Below are 24,843 nucleotides of genomic sequence, written 5' to 3' on the forward strand. Positions count from 1 at the left end.
AAAAGCCCAACCTCCACGAGTTCAGGAAAGCAAATCACGGGCAGCATCTCTTACCTCCTCTCTTAGAAGAGCGTGAGGACTTGGAGGAGGTGGACCATTGCTTGGTGAGCGACCTGCCCGAGGCCGCGTCGCTGTTGGCAGAGACGTCCTCGGTGTCTGCAGGTGAGCCCGTGCTGGGCTCCACGTCCTTGTCCCCAGGAGTGTCCTTGACACCGTGCTGCTCTGGCTCATTCTCTCCACAGAACTGGGCCATCTTCTGGGCCAGCATCAGCTGGGCCTCCTTCTCCAGCTGCCGGATGTCCTCGATGGTGAGCCCGTACCACTCGTCCTGCCAGCACCAGGCCTGGCGGTGCGCCCGCACCATCACCTTCCGCAGCCCTGCCAAGCACAGGGGCCCCGTCACCACTGACTGCCCTCCAAACCTGCCATGGCAGGGACAGCCAGCCACGGGCAGGGTGACAACCTGCTCTCTGCATGTACTTTATCTCCTCAATTCTTCCTGTGCACTGAAATCAGCCAGTCTTCTGTCACTGCTTTTAACTCAGAATGGCATTTCCTAGTTTTGGATGGAAGATTTTGGTTTGTTTCACCAAGGAGGAGCCACACACAGAACACAGTTTCAAGTCCCTGAAGTTCTAGGAAGTTGTAACGTTTGGGTCTCATCTTCAAAGTGAAATATATTACCAGGAATTTAAAACAAAACAAAACAACAGATTTTTTTTTTCCTTAATCCTGGAGAGTTTCAAGTCATTCCTTGATTAATCATCCACTGCCCTCCCCTGTTGTTACATTACAGAAGCACATTCCACACCTTTCCTTTCCTTGGAAACCCCTTTTCTGCACCTGGTTTCTATGTATCATTAAAACAGTATCACAAATGGGAGCTTCTGAGATAATGGGATAGAAAGCAAAGTAAGGGAGGGAATAAAGATGCTTTATTTTGCAGATACCATCTGTCTTCTGCTGCAGGAGAAAAATGGAGTGGGTAAAACCAATTTAAAATATTTCAACGTATCACATACCTGAAAGGAAGAACAGCCTCAGTATCAACACGCACTGCATCTGACCAGGCAGCAGATACTCTCCTCAAGACTTAGACTCACTCACTAACATCATCACACCCCCACACTTTAAAACATACGAGTCACACTCAGGATTTTCACCAACATTATTCCTTAAAAGCTCACAACAGGTCAAAACTCCAAACTGCTATTTATTCCTGATGGGATCACACAGCAGTAATGATGCTTTTAAAGCTTCTGTAAATACTGACCAACTGATCCTCTGGAGTTTTTCTGATATTAAACAATCAATTAACATTGTCTCCTCTTTAATTACTAGGAAACTGAGGCAGAGATGGGTTGAAGGACAAGCCAAAATCACCAGTGGCATTTGCTGTCAGTGGGATTAAGGGAGCAATCAACAGGCTAATCAGAATCATTGAGGTTTTGGGAGCTGCAGATCAAGCTCTCTGAGCAGCACCATGAGGAAGGACATCCCTCACAAGCCACTCTCCACCTCCAGGAGCATGGCCAAAAGGGGATGGTCCCACCTGTGCAGGGCTTCTGAGGTGCTTCCAGCAACACAGGCTTCCCTGTTGTACAGAAAACCTCAGATCCCACTACTGTCACAGTTTCTGTGATATCAGCCTAAAGGTCCAGTTTATTTTCAGCAATCACTTTTTGCTTGTTTGTTTTCTTAAACACACAAAAAGCATATTTTTACATGTTTATCTCCTTCCAGGTTTGAGCACTTTATTGTCTGTTCTACTCCTTGGTCAGTCCTTAAGCCACCAGTCATGCCAAGCCAGGCTGTCAGGAGGAAATGGCCCCTGAGATCAGCAGCTAATGCCATGGACCAGCTCAACCTCAACTTCATTTACACAGCCAGATTAAATCTATCAATATTTGATGCATTTTGCTGACTGACTTTTGGAAGGGAGAGGCAAGTTTGAGCCAGCAGAGTGTGACCTTCTGGGGGCAGAATGACAGCCTTCAGCAGCTTAATTCCATTCAACCTGAGTCGAGATTCAGAGTTATTTCCCCTGCCAGATTACTTTTTGCAGAACTACAGGAGAATGTTTTAGCCTCTTCACCTCCTGTTATGATTGACAACCAACAGAGCTTAAAAAACAAGATTAAATTCGCATCACACCCACAGTGAAAGCCAAAAAAACATTTCTCTTGCTGTCCCCAACACCTCACCACCCTTTGGACATTCACACCCAGTGTCCACTTCTGCCTTGCTTGGAACACCTTGAAAACAGAGTGTGATCAGACACAGAAGTGAATGTTGCTTTTATCCCACGGCTTCCCCCGTTCAAGGGCTCAGCAGGCTCCACTCCTGCTCCTGAATCCAGCCTTGATGTATCAGTGCCCCAACTCCTCAGAAATTCTCTGTGTAGTCACAGATGCCACCGACCACATATCTGTGTTTTAATGGACTAACATCACAGGGAACGTGAAAACCACTTGGGGGTAAAAAAAGTCTCTTGAAGTTCCTCTCTGCCTTCTTAGATCTCAAAAATCACCTGCACTGCTTCCTGCTAACCCACAGACCTCCCCATGTGCCCTGCTCACATCCCTTTGATTAGACATCCCAAACCACCCTTCCTTAAAGCTTTGCTGCTTTGAAAATAGAATAGCACTGCAGGGCTTCACAGCTGCTGTGTCTCTACCCCTCCAGGTTAGTTAAGAAGTCCAAAAAACAGATTACTTTCTCAGCATTTGGCCTCCACCTGGGATGTGCAAGCAGTGCTGCATTTCTTTCTTAACACAAGGAGAAAATCTGGAGGAGAATGAGGCTGTGAAGGTACAAAAGAAATGGAAAAATAAAAGTCATGGCTCACAGAAAAAAGGTTTCAGTGCTAGGGAAGAGAAAACTTGAGGGGTTCCTCTGTGCACAGCAGTGGGCACAGAATTCCTGCCCAGCCTGCAGCCTCCCTGCAGAGAGCCAGGGAACACAACAAGTGTCCAACACAGCCACAGGGAGCCAGGATCCAGCTACAAATGACTGACCTCCCCTGTCCAGACACTGCTGCTCTCCCTGTGCAATGAAAAAAAACCCAAATCTCAAAACATTTTTGTATCAAAATTGTTGAGGAAAACAAGTTTCTGATTGGACAGTGAAGAAAGGAGGGAAGACACAAGACCCAGGAAAGAGCATAATTGGAAAAAACCTCTCTCTGTAGCAGATGGCCATCAGGGGAGTGCTGAGGGAATCTGTGGCCCAGCTGGCTTTCCCTTTCCTCCCTGGAAGGAGGGAAGGTGTAAATGTGTCCTGCTCAGCCAGAGAAGTCCTTGTCACACACTGTCCCAGCTGCAGCACAGTTGGAAGATTGCCTTGCCAGCAGGTTTTCCCCCTCCACCAACATGTCCCAGGCTTATCTGAGCCCCAGAATCAGAGGAAAACCCCCCAGCCTCATCAGGCACTCTCTGAAGTCACCCAGAAAAAACAGGAGGAGGTTTTTTTGAGAAGGATGTTGGTACCAGCTGGTTATCAGTTGTTAAGCAGACCAGCATTTCTCCAGAGTGCAACACTTTGTTTAAAACAAACAAACAAACAATCACATCACACATGCACAAATGTGCAGGCTGAGTTCAGAGCACCAGTCATCATGTGTTGACTTAATTATTGTAACATTTCCCACTGTGCAGTGCAGAAAGATCATCTGTGAAGAGCTGAGCAGGGTGCAAACATTTAAATCATTTGGTTTCCAGCTCACCACCTCAACAATGAGAGGCTGGTTGAAGCCATGAGGTGCTGACTCCTGTAAATGATTTGTGGTGCTGGACTCCATCATACAAAAGGAAGTGTAAATGACCATTAGACAAGCCAGGGCAGAGAGCAGGTTCATGGGAATTCAGAAAGCTTTGGTCTGTAGTTCTGGGCTTGTTCTTCAATGTGAAATAAAAATAGTAAATGTAATAGGAACTCAATGGAAATAAATTAGAAAATCCATCAACAAATTCTGCCCCAAATACCCTCAATATCCAAATGAAGCAACTATTCAGATACCCATTGACTCTGTACCAAGAAGCAACTTCCCAAGTAATTTTATAATGCACTGTCACAAATACAGGATGCCTGATTTTCCATGTGCAACACTATTTCCTGACAGACCCAACATATCCCATAACCTTGCCAGTACAATCCAACCAATCCACCTGCAGTTACACCTCTTTGCTTCCCTGCCCTCCCTTGCTCAGAATCCCCACAAAGAAAAGCCAGTGGTCACATCATACCAACAGCAACCTGCCTCCCCTTGGAAGGACAAAACTCTACTTTTGGGATCCAGTGAGCAGTGGATGAACTGAGTCATTTGAGTGCTTTAGTGAGGCCAAAGTTCTGCAAAAGAGCTTTCAAAAGCCACCACTGTGTAGCAATTTGGGCATATTTAGCCTAGGACACAGTGGCTTAGACAAAGCTCCAGTTACTGGGATGGAACACACTTTGCACAGTATATAATTAATAACCCATATACAGTCAACACACTTGTTTAACAACAAAAGACTCAGAGCCCACATGCACCATTAGGAAGCAAGTGGGAGCAGAACATTATGCAGTGCCAGTCCAATTAAACTTAAGATCTATGGGAAAGGAGTAAAAAAGCATACAAATATTACAGCCAAGTAGACTAATAGCCCACAATCACAATTTTAGTCTGTGTCTCAGGCTGTCAAAGCACTGAGTAACTGTCCAATTAGTCATGGGAAAGAATGGCTGCTGCACTCAGTACGAGTGAGAATGTTTCAACATCATCCCCCAGAGTTCCTCCCTCTGTGCTCAGCAGCCCTTCCACATCACACCAGCCATCCATCACTTACCTCAGACCTGCTCTTTTTTCAACCCATTCTCTAATTTTAGTTTGCTCCACTAAGCATTGCTCCCCATTTGGCACAGTTTGGATCCTGCTCTTTGTTTCCTTGCTGGCTTGGTGACCCTCAACAAGGTGAGCTAATTCTCAAGAAAAAAAAATTTGTTTTAGTTGGGAACAGAGGAACCAGGAGGAAAATGCCAAGGAAGAAGGGGCTGACCCAGCACAACATCTCTGGCTCCTGGGAGCTTGGCTCACCATCACTGCACAATGCACAAAGGTCTGTTTTGGACACCAGCTGAAAGCCCCACATGGGGATCTGCATCTAATCTTGGTAAGTCCTGTTGTAACCACACCTTTCCAACTTAAACATGCTCCTGCATTGCTGGCTTTGGTACAAATGCTGTGGCACTTTGCCCACTCCTGGCTTCCCCGTGGCTATCCCAGGGCAGGGGGAGGCCACACAGCTCCTGCAGACACCCCAAGCCTTCACTTTCACTTTTCATTCACTCTACTTTGTCTTGCCTAAAAGACTTTCCTGATTTTATGCATCTTAACCACTTTGAAAAACACTATTTGCCATCTTTATAACAGGCTGGAAAAGCTTTTGAAAGGCAGACAATGAGCTGGCTCTGCTCTCTGCAAAGCTTCAATCAAGAGGGAAATGGCAGGCAATCTTTCACGGAATACAAAAGCAATGTTTCTAAGGGACCAAGTTAATCTATGCCAAACACCTCTGAACAACTGGAAGAGTCACGTGCTCAATTTTCATTTAACAGATACAATGGAGTTGTTATTCTGCCTCGTGTTTTCCAGCATACACTAAATTAACCCGTGTCACTGAAACACCAAGGGAGTTCAGTGCAGAGAGGCACTTGTAACACAGTCTACAGCAGGAAAAACTTCCACCCCTGCCTAAAGAAAAGCAAAGAAGCTGTAAGAAAACCACCTATGACCATTCAGAGAGGTGTATGCTATTCTCCACTGCTCTATCAGTGTTTTTCACATTGGCTCTCAGGAGCACAGTGTGACTGCAAAGAGCTTGAAAATTACTTATGCTAGAATCAAGCACTTCATGAAGACTAGCACATCAAAAGCAGAGTTGTAGAGGTCATGCAGGAGGATTTACAGTGCACAGGAAAGTGGTGGCATCCTCTACACAGCCTTTTTTTGGCATTTTCTTTGCTAGGGGACAGCCAGAGCTCTGCCCTTTTCAGATGGCAGTGCTCCTTTAAAACACTGTTTAAGTTTTCCACTCGTCATTGGTGGCAAGGCTCAGAAACTGTATCATGTGTTTTATAGATTTTCTGCAAAGAACAAATTACTGCCAGCACTGCCACCACTTAGTTACTCCCAGACACATCCAATTCCTCCTTAAAAGCCCTGACCTAAGAATGATGCATCCATCAAAGAAGGACATTTACTCACAACTCAGAGTCACACACAGACCCAGCAGCCCTGTCACAAGGCAGGTAAAAACTAGGGATGCTCCAGGGAGTGGTTTTCTGGAGCCACTCAGGACACTGAAGTGAAGCTTATTTCTTTAGGCAGCCCTTCAGGATGGATTTTGGTCACAATAAAAAAGACTGGCAGAGTTTTAAAATGATCTGGCAAGTTTATCTTAAAAAAAAAAAATTAAAAGGGGAGAATGCAAGATCCTGGCTACAAAGGACTTGAAACCTTTTCAGTGGGTACACGTGGTTTGGATTTGTACATACCATGATTATAAGTGACAGAATAATAGGATTTTTTTTCTGAGCTGACCCACAGAGTCATCAGATCTGAGAATCTCTTCACAGACATATCATGGGATGTGATGCATTGCACAGACCTCACCCTCATGTTTCAATTCAGAGCAAACATTAAGGAGTGAACTCTGCAAGACCATAAATGCTCACCAACATCGTGGATGAAGCGCTCGATTTTCGACTGCATCCCCCAGTATCTGAACTCCACTTTACACAGTTTATATGCACACATGATGGGGTATTTCCCTGGGTTGTTCTTGTACTCTTGAATCCAATCTTCTGAGAGAGGCCCTCTTTTAGTCTTCACTGATTTATACAGCTTTGGATCCTCCTCAGCTTTGTACTCATGGGGAGGGATAGGATCTTTAACAATATCAATAGGATCTATAGAAAGAGAAAAAAATATTTAGATGTTTCCTTTTCTTGAGCAAAACAAGAAAATGTCATTTCTCATGAGTTATTTCTGTTTTACTAAGTACCAGAAGCATTACAGCAATTTAGTTTCTTTTTACTTACACTTAAAACAACTGATATTTAAATTGTTTATACACTGCTGCTGGGCAGAGATCAGCTCTGCCAGAGGAACGAGTACACACAGTTCCAGCAAACAGAGGCTTTGCTCCAAATAGATGTTTCTGCCCACAGTAACTGCAGATCCACAGCACTCTGGCAGCTCTGCACACTCTGCCTTTCCAGCTCCACACAGATCTGTTGCACATTTCACCTTCCAGCTTTTCTAATGCCACTCACAGCACTGCAGCTGTCTCAGCCAAGACAGTTAAATACACCTGCCCTGCTATGGAACAGAATTACTCATGGAACATCTCATCTTTGGGTCCACCAGATGAGGGGACTGGGAACTCCTCATCTGCTATTGTTAGACCAGATGTACTGTGGAAAGCAGAAAGTTTAACTCAAGTCCTAATTAACAATCCAACAATGCAGAAGTGGAACTGCAGCAGGAGTGGAATGAATGAATGTGTTTTAAAGACCTGCAGCCCTCAGAGCTCAGCAGAAGCATCTGAAGTTTGGAGGGCAGGATCACACTTCCCAAGAAGTGACAGCTCTGTGACACCTCTCAGTGCAGTGGTAGGACTCAAGTGAAAGCCTAGTCAGACAGGCCCAGGAATGAGGACAGTGTGAAGCACAAATTACTTTTTTGAAATATTTTACACAAATAAACAGCAATATTTTCATAATTATACAGCTGTTTCCTATAGAAAGGAAAATTACCCCCAAATTTATTAGATGTCTTATTCCTCTTGGGAGCTGTATAAGCAAGATAGAAAAACTTAAATTTACAGATGGGGGATTCAAATTATTTCCATGGGATTTACATCAAGCCTAGAAAAAATTCTGGTATTCTCACTCTACTTGTAATCTTCAGTGACACTGAGAGTGACACAGGTGTGTTTTTAGGGAAGACAGAAGGACATATCAAGGAAAAAAAAAAAGAAAAACCAGAAAAAAGTAGAAGAAAAAGTCTATTCACCTAGAATGGTTTGTCTTTTTTCTGCAGCAGAAAGGTTGAACACGTTGTTATGGTCTCCTGGGTCAGTTTTGTAGTATGTCTCAATATCAATAGAGAACTTCTCCACAAAAGGACACGTGTACCTGGGAGCCAGAACAACACAGCTTAGAGAAAATCAGCCTCAAATCCCAGCCAGCCTTCACTCATGTTCTCCTTCAGATATGCTTAAAATACCAACTACAGATTGTTCTTTAATAACTTCCTAAGACAGAAGCTCACCAGTTTTCAGCAAGGAGATAAATTTTGGGCCCACTATATTAAAAAGTTGTGACACAGATATTAACACAAGGACACCCTGGAAATGCACCTGTGCAAGGAGAAAAGCAAAGCTCCTCCCTGGAACCTGCAGCAGAATAAAATATGAACTAGTTCTGTGCAGCACAGGTTTCCTGGCCAACTGATTGACTCATAGGCATTTCAAGAGAAGAGATAAAAACTGACTGGAAGTGAACTTTAATCACTTAAAAGTCAGGCAGTTCCATTATATTCAGTCACTGGCAACAGCCCATATGCAAACACTGACTCCCCACCTTCCCAGGGTTGGTGTTACTTGCAGAGACCAGCTAACACAGACCAGGAAATTTTTCTAGATTTTGCATAAAAACCAAAATACCCATTCAAGCCCTTTTACTGTGCAAGATGACAGGAATATCAGATTTGTAAATCTGAAAAAGAGCAAATGCTCTAAACCAGAGTAACTGGCACAAAGGTTATTTATTCCAGGGTATCTGAAGTCCTCCCTGACAAAATCAGATGAAACAAGGAGGTCCCAGAGGGCTCCACAGAGCCTCTGGCTCTCTTCCCTCCTCAGAGTGAAAACCATAGGATGTAGGTTTGTTATTTTCTAGTTAAATGACAGGCAGTTCCCAGAAAAGAAGTGCTGTGGTTATTTATTTATTTATTAAGATTTTTTCTTTCCCCTGTACAAATCCTGTCTTCCCTGACAGGATTCAGCATGACATCTATCCCAGCACCGAGCACATTTATAATTTCCCTGAGCTTGCAGAGATCTGTTAAGCAGAACAGTGCAGGATACAAGACTAAATAAAAACCATTCACAATTCCCCAAGCTTTGACAGACAAAACAGTTCCACATTTTACAGGGAGGAGCCACAAATCCTCAGGTAAGTTTGCAGTCAGCCCAGGCAAACTCCTGAGCTCATGGGAGTTTTAGGACTTGACCCCAGTTGCTCTGAAGGATATCAGAGGGAAATGCCACTGCCAGAGTGACACCAAGCCCTCTCTAACACAAAGAGCTGTGGTTTTGCCCAGTTTTACCTCGTCCTTGTGTAGGGATAAGCATTCCAGGACTCCTCCTCGACACGCAGAGCTGCCTTGGGCAGGATGGAGCGGAACCAGCTGGGGATGTGCATCCCAATGTGATAAACCTTGTGGGTGTACTGCCCACTGCCCCCAGGGCCATCCACGTAGGGCCTGTTCTCCAGGATCTCCACCCCACTGCCTTCCCCACATGTCTCCTCTCTGCTCTTTTTCTGAAAGGGAAACAGAATACAAGTATATCACAAAAATGTTCATTTTCCAGGGTATCATACAGAGACCAGGCTCTCAAAGCACCTGGACACTGGGGATGTTTCCAGGACTCCTCTGAGCACAGCAGAGGTGCAGCAGCACCCCAGCACTAAGATTAGCAAACCTAGAAATTATAAAGGCAAAATTTAGAGAATCATCAGGTCAACACAAACATTTGATTTATCTGTGACTCTGAAAATATTTCCATTTGGATGTTCAGTTTGAATGGAGATGCAATGACACCTCAATTCCTGTTCCTGGAACAGGTAACACATCCCACCCCAACCCTTGGCTCCAGCTCTGAACCACCCAACAGCACAAAAACCTTTTGCATCAGCAGACAGCACAGCCAATCTGGCACAACCCCATGGTGATGTGTCAGAGGAAGAACCACACACATTCCTGGTGCAGAGCATCCCAGCCTGGACACCAGGAAGAATTTCTTCACTGGAAGAGTGGTCAAGCATTGGAGCCACCCCTGGAGGCATTCAAGAAATGACTGCATGTGGCACTCAGTGCTCTGGTTGAGTTGACAAGCTGGGAATTGGTCACAGGTTGGAATTGATGATCTCAGAGGTCTTTTCCAACCTCAATGATTCCATGATCACAGTGATAAAGACTATTCTATAACCTACACCCACAGGATTTGGGGGTTTGTTGCAACTGATCTGGCCCAGCAGCAGCTCTCCAAGAACAGCTTGGAGACTTTGCTCTGCTAATTAAGATATTTAGAAGAAACAACCCAAGTTGTTTTGCCAGAATGATCACGGCACCCCCTGGCAGCCTCTGCATTTTGGCTTATTTGTAGGACTGTCCTTCAGTGAGAAACCTGGCAAAATTTCCCTCAATAAAAAAATACTAATTTCAGTGCTTCTAAGATGAGCTAGAGGCAAACCAAATATTTATTAATTTCTCACACATTTCAGCAGATTGGATAATGTATAACTTTCCTTATTTCCAAACAACAGATTCATTCTGTTAGCATTTTGAGATTATTGTTTGCATTTGAGAGCACAGTACTTTGGAAATTAAGGGAGGAAAAAGGAATTTTATACCAAGAATCAACTGTGAAATATAACACAATAACAACTCCTCATTTTTGGCATACGAACAATTCAAAGGATAACATGGTTTAACAGAAAATTATTAATAAGTTGCAAGAGATCAACTTCTTATCTTTTGAGGACAGGATGTTAAGCCAACAGAGCTGTTCATGAGTAAATAGCCTTGTTTATAAAGAGCTCTCAAGTGATTTTAAATTTAAACAGCTGTAACTGACAAACCTAAATAACTGACAATCTAAATAATCACTTTTTTTCTGCCCCACAAACTGCAATAGAAAAAAAACCAAACAAAAACAGAAAGTACTTTTTTACAGTTTATTTCTAACACTCAGCAGGCAGCTCATTAAAGCACACATCCTTTTCTAACAAACTACTGTCTTTCAGTTCTTATATAAGCACTGACCAAGTCCTGTACAAATATTTATGATAATAACATTAAATAATCTTGATGACCCCAAAATCTGGTTAATTCAAAGGACTCAGAAAAGGCAGTAACCCTGCCAGCACAGTGAAAGTGTCAGACAGTAATCTGCTCTGAGCAGTTGACACAAATTATAGAGATTCAGAGTTTTATTATATGGCAGAAGCACATGGAAATCATAAGCAGAGGGAAGATGAGTTTTCTTCATGCCAAGTCATTCAGAACTCCCCTCTAGACTGCGCAGTTACAGTAATTCTAGTCAATTCTGCAAGTGCTCATTTGGGACCAAAATCCACTGAGGGCCTTTACACATTAACACTACCATTCCTCATTTTGTTTTACCCCATTCAGTCAATTTTAACAAAAACTTCTCTGCATGGAGATGAGCTGCCTGGCTCTCACCCTGGAGAACTCCCAATACTGGGCAATTTTTGGTGTACATGAATAATTCCATCAGCAGCTTCTCCACACAGCCTGGAACTGGTGATGCTCTGGTGGTAGAAGATGTGAGGGTGACACAGTGTCTCTGTCCCAACTCACTGTGAGAGAAGGGAGGAAGGAAAAAACAAGTTCACTGAGACTCTCTGTGAAAGTCACTTCACATCCCACTTCTGAATTGTGGTTATTTTATTCACTTCTATGCATTTGCAGCAGGCTGCAAACCCTGTTCTGGAGCAGGGTATGCTTCCTCCTCTAGCCTTTCCAGATGACCAACTCCAGTCCACAGCCTTTGTCAACCAGACATGAACCTTAAACAAATTTTGGCTTTTCACAGCCATCCTATGTGTCACTTATCTATCTAAGATATGACAAGGGCAGCAAGAATATTTTCTCAGGTGAATATGAAATAAGAGCAGTAGCTCTGCTGACAAAAAAAAAAAAAAAAAAAATCCCAAATTATCTAACACACCACACTGCTGGGAAGGATAGTATGATCAAAGAGAAACTCCCCAGGATAAACCCACACAAAGCTGTTTCCCAGCCCTCCAGGCTCTCACACTTAGCAGCTTGTGGAGAAGACAAGAAGCTGCAGTGGAGTAAGGAAGGGCCAAGAATCAGCAGAGATGGTGAACAGTGCAATTACTGACCAGCCAGAAGGACAAAGAGAAAATATGTTTCCCATATAATAAAAATAAAGACTTTAGCCACATGCACTTGAGAGACCAGGATGGTACTCTGGGCATAAGTGGTGCTGTGAAAGTGAAGCACTTGTGGGAGTGAAGAGCAATTTGCTCTGCAGCCATGTAACCTCTTCATGCCTCCTGTGCCTGAGCTACAGCCTGGAGAGGGCTTGTTACAAGGAAGTGGTCTGTAAACAACAATTAAAATATAACCCTCAACAAGGAAAACATTTGGCTTGAGAAGTGTGTGGCAGGTCCTCTCCAAGGAATATCTGCTGGAGGTGCTGATGTGCAGGCACTTGAGGGTCAGTGTCAGAAGTTTCAGCCTCAGAGAGAAGCAGAGACTATTTAGCAGATTACCTGGGTCATTGCTACTCACTACTGACACAGCACCTTCCCATTTTACAAATATCTGAGGAATGGTCCCCAACAAAATCAAAGAGCAGCTAGGAGCCTTTATATGCAGGTTATCTAAGCCACAATCACAGTAAACCATCTTATACTGTATGACAAAAGGAAATCCAGTCATCCCTTTCCAAGTCCCTCTCTCCTGCTGATGACACTCCATGTTCTGCACAGCCCCATCAATAGCTTTTCAGGACAGATGGTGACACAGATCCCTTCTAGCTAAAGTAATAGCATTAAATTACTCATAACAGGGAACCCAGAGAAGCAGATGCACCATGATTAGCAAGAATGCCAGTTACTTAAAGGCTTCTATTAAAATAAATCTCTTGGCACAGCAGCATAGCATGGGACACAGCACATGACCTCAGCACAACAATCACAGATGAATAATTCCCATGAATATCAACCACTGGGCCAGCTTAACCCCATTTATCATCTGCCCTTCTCAACAGCAGACAAACAGCTGTAAACAGAGCCTTCCACAGGCAGGTTCATCAGTCCTCAGATCTTCCATGTCCTTACCCAGCTAGAAATGTGTCCCACACACCACAGCACACCTTGCAAAGCTTAGTCCAGCTCAGCTGCTTTAGCCTCTCCTGAAGTGGTGTGGATTTACTGTAACTCCTTTGAGCACTGCAATGGTCCTGCAGAGAGCAGCAAGGACAGGGCAGGCTGCATGGTGATAATGGGTGATCCAGGCATGTTCTAGCTTTCAAAAACAGATTAGAACTACACTCTCACCTTGTTTACCACTGATTGCTGTTTACAGAACAACCTCTCAATCTAAGTAAGTGAGACAGTGATTACAAAAGGTTGGAATGCTTCAGCTTCCTGATACAGTTCTTACTTCCCTTCAGCAGTGCAGTCACACAGTGCCACAGGACCCACGAGAGTTCTGATTTGAGATTACTCCAATTATGAAGACTGACAGCACCATGCATGACAGACCTATCATCCATGGGTAAGGAAGACACAAATCATTGTCTGGGAACAATAACCAGAGGATGTTCTGGGGGGTGTTTGTTTTCCTCCAGCTCCCATTTGGAAAGGGGGTATTTTGATAGTCTGGACAAAACTCTTCTGGGAGAATGCATTAAAATAACACTGCACTCTCAGGATTTTTTTAGCCCACTTAGACACAGATAGGGATATGAGAAGTTTCCAGCCAGCTGATGGTTTCAGTTAACAAGGACAGCAAAGACATCTCTGTAACCACAGAACAAGAACATGACAGCAAATATCCCCAGAGGAGCCTGCTAACATACTTGCTCATATTGTTGTGGCAAGGGAGGCTGAGAAAACATTCTCTATGACCAATTACTATTTTTTTTATTGTTTTGGATGCTAAGGCTACCACAAACACCAATTAAGTCCCCAGAAACAGACCCTTCCTTTGGGAACCAGAGAAAGCATGAAGTGCCTCACACAATCCATCAGACCACAAAAATGCCTGAAGCTGCTCAGCAAGATGACTCCTGCTATCACTGGAGAGCTCTTAAGACCTGTTTTCACTAACCAGACCTGTTCTGTTCACTTTTAGAAAGGAAGTGTAAAGGCACCTAAGGTATAAACAAAATTTAAGCTGGGGGAGAGGAGAGGAATAAACTCTTTGCTCTCAATCTCTTTCACACGCTAAGGGAAAAATATTCCCAACTATCTTCAGCTGAACATTATTTAGGGTGAGGGATATTTCACTCTTTGAATTGATTTTCCAAAGTGGAGTCTTCTTCCCACCATGAAGAGCCTTCCTTGCTATGCTCCAGCAGCTGCCATCCTCACTCCAACCTCCAAGCACCCAGTACTGAGCAGGTGAGACCTTGCACCTGGTAAACTTTAACAGAAAAGCTGGGAGAGATTATGAGAAAAGCAGCCTGTGAGTCTCAGCCAGGTAATTTGACTTATTGTGGCAATATCAGCAGTCAAACACCACAAACAAACAAACACAAAATACTACAGCACATTCCAGTCATAGGTGCCTGAATTAAACAGCACCTAAAACCAGAAAGCCAATGATGAACAATAGGAAAGACTGAAAGGTGCTGGAAGTAATGTTTGGTTTATTGTTCACAGGTTTTGCCAGCACAGCTCTGCTGCACAGGGGTTTCACTGCAGGCAGGGAGTGCCTGCTCAGGGTGTATCCAACCTGCCTCCAGCCGCCCCTGCTGCGGAATGACTCAGCTCTGGCTTCTGTTAACCACTCCTTCACCAGCATTTGAGCTGACATCTAATTCATTACCAGCAATCTGCTTTCACCACCAGCAACCTTCTGCCTGCAGATATCTGATAGACCAGGCCCCATTCATGGGCACTGTTTACTGCAGGTAATCAAAACCTACGTCTTTGACTATGAAAATAAAATGCTGAGCTATCCTAAAAGTACCATAGTTTCATACTTTACAACTTATTCTTTTCTTTATGTTCTTTTCTTATCTTCTGAAATACTCAATTAAAATCATATCACTGTAACAAGGGCAATACCTGAGCAAAAAGCTTTCTTCCAAGTGAAAGAAGGGAGCAGAGGAGATGGAAATATTCCACTCTTAGAGAAGCCAAGATGCAGAACTTCTCATCACATCAAAACCAACATAATTTTATCAGTGCACAATGTTCTAAAAGCAAACAGGAAGCTACAGGAAATAAATTAAAACTAAAAATCACCCTTAACTGTTACTTATGCAGGAGAGTGCTGAAGTACAAATGCACACACAACTTCTGGCTGTCAAAGGCTGTCAGAACATCTGAGTCCCTCACATTAAAGGTCATGGAATCAACAAAAGAGCTTTGTTTTGAAGAAGAAGAAATTAACCTGAAGACACAGAGCTGCTGGCAGGGCTACATCCAATGTCCAGATCTTTGAATCCCCATTTCAGCACCCTAACCATTTGTGACAGAGCTCTTTGCTGGGCTGGAGTAGGGACCTTTATCATAATACAACAAAACAGTCCTCAAACAGGGAATCTTCTCTACTTCTGTTTTGTAGGAGTTGAGAACAATCTTAATGGTTGTACTTGAAAAAAAAATCTTAAAGGTAGGCAGGGGCTTAATTACCATTAATAATGGGAACCCTGTTATCTCAGGGATGGTTTCAACAGAACTTTTGAGCCTGCATTTAGTAAGTTCCAATCAGAAACAATTACACCAAGTTGGACTGGCAGTCCCTCAACCACAAAATTGCTGGAGGACAGCAAGGGACTTGGAAGTTTGGCTCTTGTCCTTCTAAGCAAGGCTCCCTCTGTCTCAGGGTGCACAGTAAAGTCAAGTGCAACCACAACAGGACTCACCACTGTCCCCATAGCACCATCCCTGCCCTGGCTCTGTTTACACCATGAGCACCACGTTGTGCATGCAGACACCTTTCAACTGCATCCTCTGTTTCCATGGCAATGGGAGGGGCTGCATCAGCAATTTGGGTTTGGTTTGGGCCATCCTCACTGGGCTTCAGCTGCACTGAATCCTTGCTGGGAACAGCAAACCAGTGATGTCACCAGTAACCATGGTGCCAGAGCTGAGCCTCCCCTGTGCCCTTTGTGCTCTAACATGCATCCTTCACGCGTGACAATTACTTTAATCCAATTAGTGCTGTTAAAAACAACCGAAAAAACACGAAGGGCCATGTCAATACTTATTTGGGAAGGAAGGTTAGTTTGTCAACAAGATAACGATCACAACACGGAGTTTACAATAGCACTTTGAGCCTCATTGCTCCAAACACACAGGAATGACCTGAAGCCCTGGGGAGAGGGGAACGAAATCTGTTCCTCATCAACGGCTTCATTAATAAAGGCAAAAGAGCAGCTGGTTTAAACATTCCTCTTGCAGGTTTGATCAATGGCTGGGCAATGTGCTTCAGTTCCAGCCAGGCACTACCCTGTCCCCAAACACTGATACCTCACCACTTGCACACAATTCTGAGAGTAACCACAAACCTGTTTTCCCAATGCAGCACTGATCAGCTGTAGCTTGCAGGAGGGTTCCCTTTTGGGTCCTTCCCAGCTCTGCCACCTGATCACTCCTGCCTGTGCAAAGGATTTGATGGGGGGAGATCTTCCCTTAAATTTACCATGCAAGAATTTGGACTACCAGACAGACCTGTAGCCACCCTCAATGCTGGCTCCAAGGGGACATCCAGCACACAAGGAGATGTCACCCCAGAAGGGTCTTTGTGTCAGAGGCACTTGCAGAGCTGCACAAGCCAAGCTGGGGGTGCAGGAGGCCCTGAGGAAGGGACCTCTCTCACCCAGGTATGCACATTACCTGGGCTGCATCTGCAGCACCATCAGCACCAGCACTCCTGGCTGCTTTTCTTGTAATAGAATACTTTTTGTTAAAAAAAAAGCCCAAAAAGCTGAAGGCAGGCTGGGCTGTCAGTGTCAGGCTCCTGCAAGACAGAGCAGCAACACACACACTTTGTACCAGCGTTGTAGGCACTGCATTATTTAGAACCAGGGCTAGATATTAATGAAGCTGCTTGTACAAAAACAGGATATTTTGGGGACAATCAAATGTGCAGGATCATAAAAAATTTACAGCATTAAGAGAACCTTTCTCATGGCCACTCATTAATCACTTTGCCTTACAAAGATGCCCAGTCATACTCCTTTAGAGTCAGGGCTGGATGTGCCAGAGGCACATGAATTAGGGATCACTTTATTATGGAGATACCTCAAAGTTGTTTACTCCACATGCCTCATCTTTCAAAATGTCTACTACACTTCCAGCTCAGTATTTCATCTACTCTAAGTATTTCCTTCCGTGTCTTTAAACTGATTTTTCACTGCATTAACTATTCTACAGACACTGTCTGTGAGAATTACTGTCCCTGGTTTGAAGGGAGGCAAAGCAAGTTGCACATTGCTATATCATGAGTCAGAGACAAAATTCAACTCAGGGTGCTCTGGATCAAGCCTAATCCTCTGACTACATCCCTTATACTTTAGGAACCCAATGCAATTGTTCACTAACAATGGGCTGTGTGCTAAAATACCAGAGGACTGGCTTGAAGAAATACCCATAATCTTCCTAACACTTAATTCATTACTTGCCTTCAGGTATTTGAAAAAGAGAGTCAAGATCCCAGTCAAGATTTTTGTCCTTCTTTAACAAGAATAAAAAAATACAGAAGGAAAATTTTTTGACAGCCAACAAGCTCAGTAAGATTGGCAGTGCTGTGTCCTGTATTAAAATCAGTGCAAATCTGAAGTTTAAAATTGTTTGTGTTACACTATCTCAGCTTCATTCACCTTTGTTAGGAGAAAGAGAGCACACAAACACAAAACAGGTAACATCAAGTTCACTCCCCTAAAACCAATCGTTTTTGGAACATGATATGGAATCCCAGACAATGTAAGAGTTCAAGGATAATGACTACACAACAAGAAAAAAGTGAATGTAGAAAAGATGTGTTTGCTCCTTCTGAATGTTTTCCCAAAATGATAACCTGGATGGGTGTCACCATCACCTGTGCAAATGAGACCCCAAGTCTGGTACCACCAAACATAACTGTACCACCCTTGTCCTCAAAACAAAGCACCTGCAAGTGCCTTACTCTGCTCCCCCAGAAGGATCCAAATCCTCATGATCACAAACAAAATGTTATGAAAAGCAGATGAAGAAGAGAGAATACAGAAGCCACAGGTTTTAAGACAGCAGAGAAATCAGGGGAAAAGCTTCAAACCAGGCTTTGCTTTTAGACTTGAGAGCCTTCCAGGGTCTCTGGAGCTGTCAGCAGCATCACCTGCTTTAAAACTGAAGCATAAATGTCTGTGCAGATGGCCAAGGCATCTGCATGCAGAACAAAAATAATCAGCCATCCAGTTCTTCAGTGTCCAGAGATGAAGGGTTAGTTTGCTTTCCCCCACTCAATCAATCCTTCACCATCTGCTGGGCCTGCTGGCAACTGCCAAACAGAGCTGAGGGTTTAAGGGACACAACTCCTGCACCTGGGTATCACAACTGGGTCTCAAGAATTACCACCAGCATCCAGCAGAGTCTTAAATCTGTTCTCAAAGGTGATTCCTGAGAGTTACATGGAAATGAAGGGGAAAATAGGACAGTGCAGGTGTCTGGAAACTGAGATGATGGACAAACCATGATCCTTCAGAAAGGAGGAAAGTGGCTCAGGATATTCTATCAGCAGTCAGGACAGGAGAGTACAGCACACTGCAGATGCTTGGAACACACTTTGATTTTTCAGGGAAGGCAATAAATGCAAAGCCCTGGAGGACAGTAGAGGAGAGGCTCATGTAAAAACATGAGAGAAGCCCTCAGTTCCCAGGATCCTGCCTGAGATCAGCAGGCAGTGTTGAGCAGATGGGTTATCTTCCATCCAGTGCCTCAAACAGGGCCAGAGGCCTTTCCCAGCCACAGACCCTCAAAGTGATGAATGACAAAGTATTAATGCTATTAACTTGAAAGGATGATGCTGCATCTTAAAATAAGTCTCATCCTCAAAAGGTAATCACTAGGTCCAGCAGAAGAATATTTTTAAAGCACACTATCTTTGGAGGAAGGTCACAAATACCCAGAGAAATCTGTGTAGACAAAATGAGGACCAGAGTTATTTACAACAGATAAGAAAGCTGCGCACACGGATATAAAAATAAGTTTTAATAACAAGAGGAATTCTCTTGTCTTATGAAAGGGTCAGAAGGGCAGCAGTCTCTTGGAATCTCATGGCATATGGAAGCACAGTAATGAACGCTATTAAGATGATAAAAGGACTGACCTTTGGCTAATAACATCCCAGCAAATGCATTCAGGGCTGGGATTCCAAGCTTTTATGAAACAGAGACTTTATGTTAACGTGTGTATTGTTTCTGGGGTGAGGAGGAGGAGGATACAGAGAGGAAGGGCACCTGAACACACAAGGAAAGGATGCCAGTATTCCAGGAAAGGATTGCTGCTGAGACAAAAATATGCAGGATTCAGGAGGGGAAGAATTAAGAGACCCTTTAATGAGATCTCTCTAATGTGTAACACAGATCTCTTTGTGCCCAACAGGATTCACCTTGCAGAGACTGAAATAGCACACATGGCTCAGATGTGATGTGCACAGTCTGAGGAGACATCCAGGACAGAGTCCTTGGCTCAAAACTTCCGCAAGAAACAAATCCCTACAAATGGTTAAAACTGTTCCTTCCATAGCTGGTTTGAGTGCAGCTGCAGCTTCCTCAGATCAAACCACTCTCAGTGCCATGGACAGCTCTCCAGGCTGAGTTCATTGAGAAACTCTCACCCTTGGAAGCACAACTGGCTTTTAAATGTGCACACTGACTTCAGGGAAAAGTTACATTAATAGAGGTACAAAGAGTGATTTCACTGTTTTGAAATATTTTGCCTGTTTTATGCACCAGAATAAAACCAGGTCACAGCAGGAAGGAAGAATGTGGGTTCTTAGCTCAGACAGAAAAATGAGTGTGTTTTAATTTGGACCTCAAAAGAGACAAAACCTCAGCAATGATGCAAAAAGGCCTTGTGCCCATGAAAAAGCTAAACCAAACTGCTCTGGAGCAAGGGCTCCCACCCTGGAGAGGCTGACAGTGCTGCGTGAGAGGTTTCCCATGGAAGGATATTGAAAGTCTGAAATTTAATAGAGAAAAACAATTCAGTTCAGATCTGCTAGGCTTCAAGCAAGTCGAGGGTACATTAAGTCCTTGCTGTAATGTAAAATTAACTTATTTAGGGAAGAATTTAAGTGCTACTTAAAGTACTGAAACCACTGCCTGTAGATAATATTTCAGAAGCCAGCAGAAAGCAACTTAGGAGATTTTTTGCTCTTTCACCTCAAATTAAAAAATAAAAAAAAAATAAAAAGCAAAGCAGCAGGCCACTTATCTAAGTTTTCACAGCTTTATACACCAGCCTAGAGAACTTGTAGTTATAAGAGGAATTGCAGAGGAACATGGGCATGCACACAATGATTTATTGCATGTCTCTCCTGCCCAGTGGCGCAGAGAAGCAAGAGAGATGTGGATTATATAGTGCACAATTTTAATTCTCCCACCCAGTAAACACAGCAAATATGAGAACAGCCTGTTCCCATTTAATGGAAGGATCCTTTGCTATTTGGGCATGATGCTGTTTACATCAAATCTGGTGGAAAGTTTTGTTGAGATTTTTAAGAATAAGAAGGGATTGTTCTCTCATGAAAACAGATGATTGATCTTTCCACTGCAAAGCAAAAATCTACACAAAAATGTCTTTGAAAAGTGATGACAGTACTACAGTTGAGTCTGAACATCCCTGCCCACATGGCTTAGAATCCCCACTTCCACCACAGGGCTCCAGGGAGAAGGGCCTTTTGGAAAACTTCCATTTGGACAGTGATGAAATCTATACCTAGGGGTGGGGGGAAATATAAAAAGGCAGCTTTGCACCAACTGGTTTGGAATTTAACAGGAATTTTTCATTCATGAGCTTAAAGGTAAATGAATGATCAGCTTGAGGCTCCCTAAAATCCTTGAGGGACAATTGTGACATCTCCTTTTCCACTGCTGGAGTAGTGCTTCTCACAGGAGCAGGCTGCCTGGTGCCTCCAGCAATAATGTCACCATTCTGTACATGACAAATGTCTCAGAAATTAACCTTTTGCTTTTAAGAATTGCTTCTCTTCTCAGGAACTACTTCAAAACATTCTGTTCTACATTTCAGCCACAGATTTCTCAGAAATTCCTCTTCTCTGCTGCTTTGCACAGATATCTCAGCTTGTTCCCATAAGGGGGCTCAACACATAGAACTTACTTCTGTGGCCTCTTCAGGCATTTCAGAGGGAAAACAAAGTCATGTTCCCCACTTCTCCTTCCCCAGTGCCTGTCTCAAAGACAAAACCTCCACTTTTAAATCAAACTGAAGAAAACATTTGATATCCTGGTCTAGGAAAAGCTCACATTGAAGTCAGCATGAATCTTTCCACCAATTTCAGGAAAAATTGAAGCAAATCACTACCAAACTACGAACTCAACCTAAGAGGTCTTTGTTTTGTTATTTTTTGTTTTTTTCAAACTTGAGCTGAAACTAGCATTCTCAAGGAAAAGCACAGCTAAGTTTTCCTCTTGTGCTACTTGCACAAGTAACACAGCAAAGTACCTTGCTTGTCATGTACTCCTCCAGCTCCCCCAGACCTTGGGCTCCATGAAGTGTTTCCATCTTAGCCCCCTGCTCCAGAAAAGTGGAGGGAGATCAGAAACCTGACTTGATATCTGATCTAAGAGGAAGCCTCACTCTGCTGCCTGTCAATGCAGCAGAAAATTAAAGCAGGGCTGGAGATGTAGTTTCTCAAGCTGGTGAACTTCCTCTTGCATGAAACCCTTATGGCTTCTGGTGGCCTTTTGATGTTAAGATGGTCAAAATTCCTGTCAAGTAACAAAGCAGAACAGTGTTCTGCATTAAGGAACTTAAAATCAGCAATTTGACTTCTGAGCAAATCCACCTCCCTGACCAAGTCCTCCAGATTTCCCAGGAGGCCCCACAGACACTCCCCAATTAAGGATTCATCCTCTAATTAATCAGGTGGGCTCCTCCTTCCTCATCAGATCACTCTCCCCTATGCTCTGCTGCTCACTGAGAAGTTCTGCAGATAATACTCTGCTGCCATCCACCAGCTCTTCATGCAAAGCAGCTGAGATGAATTAGGAAGACAAAAATGTTAACAAAATAATTACACCAATATTCAAAGCAGCTTCAGCATCAGGAAGAGGTACAGAAAAATGAAAAGTGTTTACCTGTTTATGCCAAGATTTAGGTTAAACACACAAAGATGACACATTTGTGTCAGAAAATGGAATTTGACCATTATTCCTACAAAATACACACTATACATTTTTTAACAGCCAAGCCCAAGTGCATGAATCCTTAAGGGACACAGCTGGGTGGTCAGGAGAGAAATGGGGAGTCATGTTTTTACTTTGGTTTGAGGGGTTTGCTTTTTCCCCTTAGTTTAGGTTTTAAGCCAAAGCAGATTTTTCTAGCACTGCTTCATCCCACTTCAGAAAGCAGAGTTCTCCTGCAAACTCAATATTAGATGAGAGTTTTGCTGGATGAGCAAAATTACATTTTATTTAAAGTGTGGGACAATGAAATAACACTTGAGATTCATTTCCTTTTATTACTGCTCCTGGTTGGATTTCAAACACTGGGAGAATATGGGCACAGAGGATTTTAGTTACAAAAACCCAACATTTTAATTAACTGCTTTACTGCAGACAGGGAATTCTGCAAAAATTCCCATCAGTATTCAGGAGCCATTAAAAATAATCTACATTTTATGCCTAAACTGATTAGTATCTGTTTCACTGTGATATATAAGCACAGATATATTACATTTATTTTTTTTTCCAAGCTATGCCTTTGGTTTACCCCCTCAAATTTATATTAGGCTGTTGCTTCCCAAGAAAAGAACAGAATTTGGTTTGCAATGGGAATTGGCACAATGAGTAACCAGAACCCAGCCAGTATCAAGCTGAGTGTTTCCACAGGAATTATTGTTTCCCCATGCAGGTCAGACAGAAGTTCTCCAATTTAAGAAGAGGAAGAAAGTCCAAAATTGGATTTTGCTTTACTTTCCCCACTACTCCTTTATAAGCAAGCAGCAAAACCCAAATTTAAATCTTCAGATGCTGCAGCAGCTCTGCCCTGGGGAGCCCAGGGCTACCCCTGGCCTCTTTGGGGGTCTCAGAACCCCCATGACAAGGGTCTCAAAGATCTCTGAGTGAGACCCTGGTGTCACAGGTGCTGAATTCTAACCCCTGGGGGAAGTTGTCAGCACAAAGGGAATGGAAACAAGCTACCAAAATTAGTAAAGTGTAAATTAGATTGTTAGAAGGTAGATAAATAAGATTTTTTGAATGTTTATGATAAGGGACATGTGGCCAAGATGGAGAATTTGGGGGTTGGACACCTTTTTCTCCTTCTTCTCCATGTCATCCATGTTGGGTGACATGTTAGCACTCTTGGATTGGATGGGGTCAGGGCTGGGCCATTTAATAAAATTGTATTGTATTGGGAAAACTTTGTAAACATGTAATATGTAATATAAACTATATAAGATCAGCCCTGCCCTCAGCAGGCAGATCCCACCATGGGTGCCAGGCTGAGCAGACCCTGCTGGCCAGGCAAAAGGTGCCTGAGATAAGAAACAATAAACAATCCTTGGGAAAAGAGAAAACCATCTCCAGCAATCTCTCTTTGGCTGCCTCAGAGAAAACCAGGGTTTGAACCACCCCATGTCCCTCTGGGGTGATCTTGGGGCAAAGGAGGAAGCCCAGAGTGGGACATGCCCCAGGCCACGGGGAGCAGGATGTGCTGACCTGGATCATGTAGAGCTGGGCGATGCGATATTCTTCCACGCTCATCGGAAGGGGAATGCGATATTCCTTTATCAGCATTTTGATACAAGAACCTCTCGTCCCCTCACAAACACAATCCAAAAGCTTTCAGTAAAGGCTCCTTAAATAATGGCAAGGAAATGCATTGAGGATCCCTGAAACAGAGAGAAAGGAGAGGGGAGGAAAGAGAAAAGTGGTTATTTTCCATTCTTATGGTAGAACATCCTATTTAGGGAAAAAAAAAAAAAACCAACAAAACAGCAACAGGCAAACATTAATTTTTGTAATAGCTATAAGCATAATAGCAGAGAGAAGAATCCCTGGAGTGCTACCAGACCTTTGATATCAAATTGAACAGAATCTTTCAAAAGAATTTTGATTTACTTCAGGGGATACCATCAAAGCTATTACCCTCCTGACCTTTGCCATCATAACAGACTTTCATATTCAACAGCATCTCCACGGAAGAGATGTGACAAAAGCTCCAAATGAATAGGCTGCCCACAGTCTCCAGTGTCAGCAACACACCGGAGATGCATCCTCTCAAAAGCATCAGGTTTTATCCTCTCAAATTCATTTAGCAGGAAGAAAAAGTAATAATTCAACTTCCTCAGCCCTCAGTAACAACATGATGAAGAAAGACTTTTGGATTCAAAGAATAAAGACAGCAGAAATGCATTTTTCTCCCCTGCTTTATTCTGAATTCTGGTTTTGGTAGGACCCCTTCTTTTTGCACCTCCAAAACAGTCTGCTGGCAAGATCCTCCTGTCACTTCTGTCAGGCTCATTTTTACACTCCCACTGCAGGAGAATACAAAGATCAAACTGCAACAGAGAAAAATCCCATTGTACCCCACCTCAAGGCACTGTAACAGAATTACTGG

The 24,843-nt window shown here is 43.4% G+C and overlaps 1 protein-coding gene across 14 annotated transcripts in view; it reads right to left on the reverse strand.

The window, feature by feature from the left end:
- The window catches only part of PITPNM2 (phosphatidylinositol transfer protein membrane associated 2), a 122,419-nt gene that overhangs the window by 38,661 nt on the left and 58,915 nt on the right, over positions 1–24,843 (reverse strand). For all 14 annotated transcript variants that reach the window (XM_079322320.1, XM_079322321.1, XM_079322317.1 and 11 more), the window contains exons 3-7: positions 23,943–24,115; positions 9,374–9,588; positions 8,057–8,178; positions 6,715–6,948; positions 55–378 (exon numbers count right to left, since the gene is read on the reverse strand). In XM_079322320.1, coding sequence (XP_079178446.1) covers positions 55–378; positions 6,715–6,948; positions 8,057–8,178; positions 9,374–9,588; positions 23,943–24,020 — 973 coding nt within the window. In that variant the 5' untranslated portion in view covers positions 24,021–24,115. The remainder of the gene's footprint in view (positions 1–54; positions 379–6,714; positions 6,949–8,056; positions 8,179–9,373; positions 9,589–23,942; positions 24,116–24,843) is intronic.

This window comes from Erithacus rubecula, assembly GCF_903797595.1.
Source record: "Erithacus rubecula genome assembly, chromosome: 19".
NCBI classification, from domain to species: Eukaryota; Metazoa; Chordata; class Aves; order Passeriformes; family Muscicapidae; genus Erithacus; species Erithacus rubecula.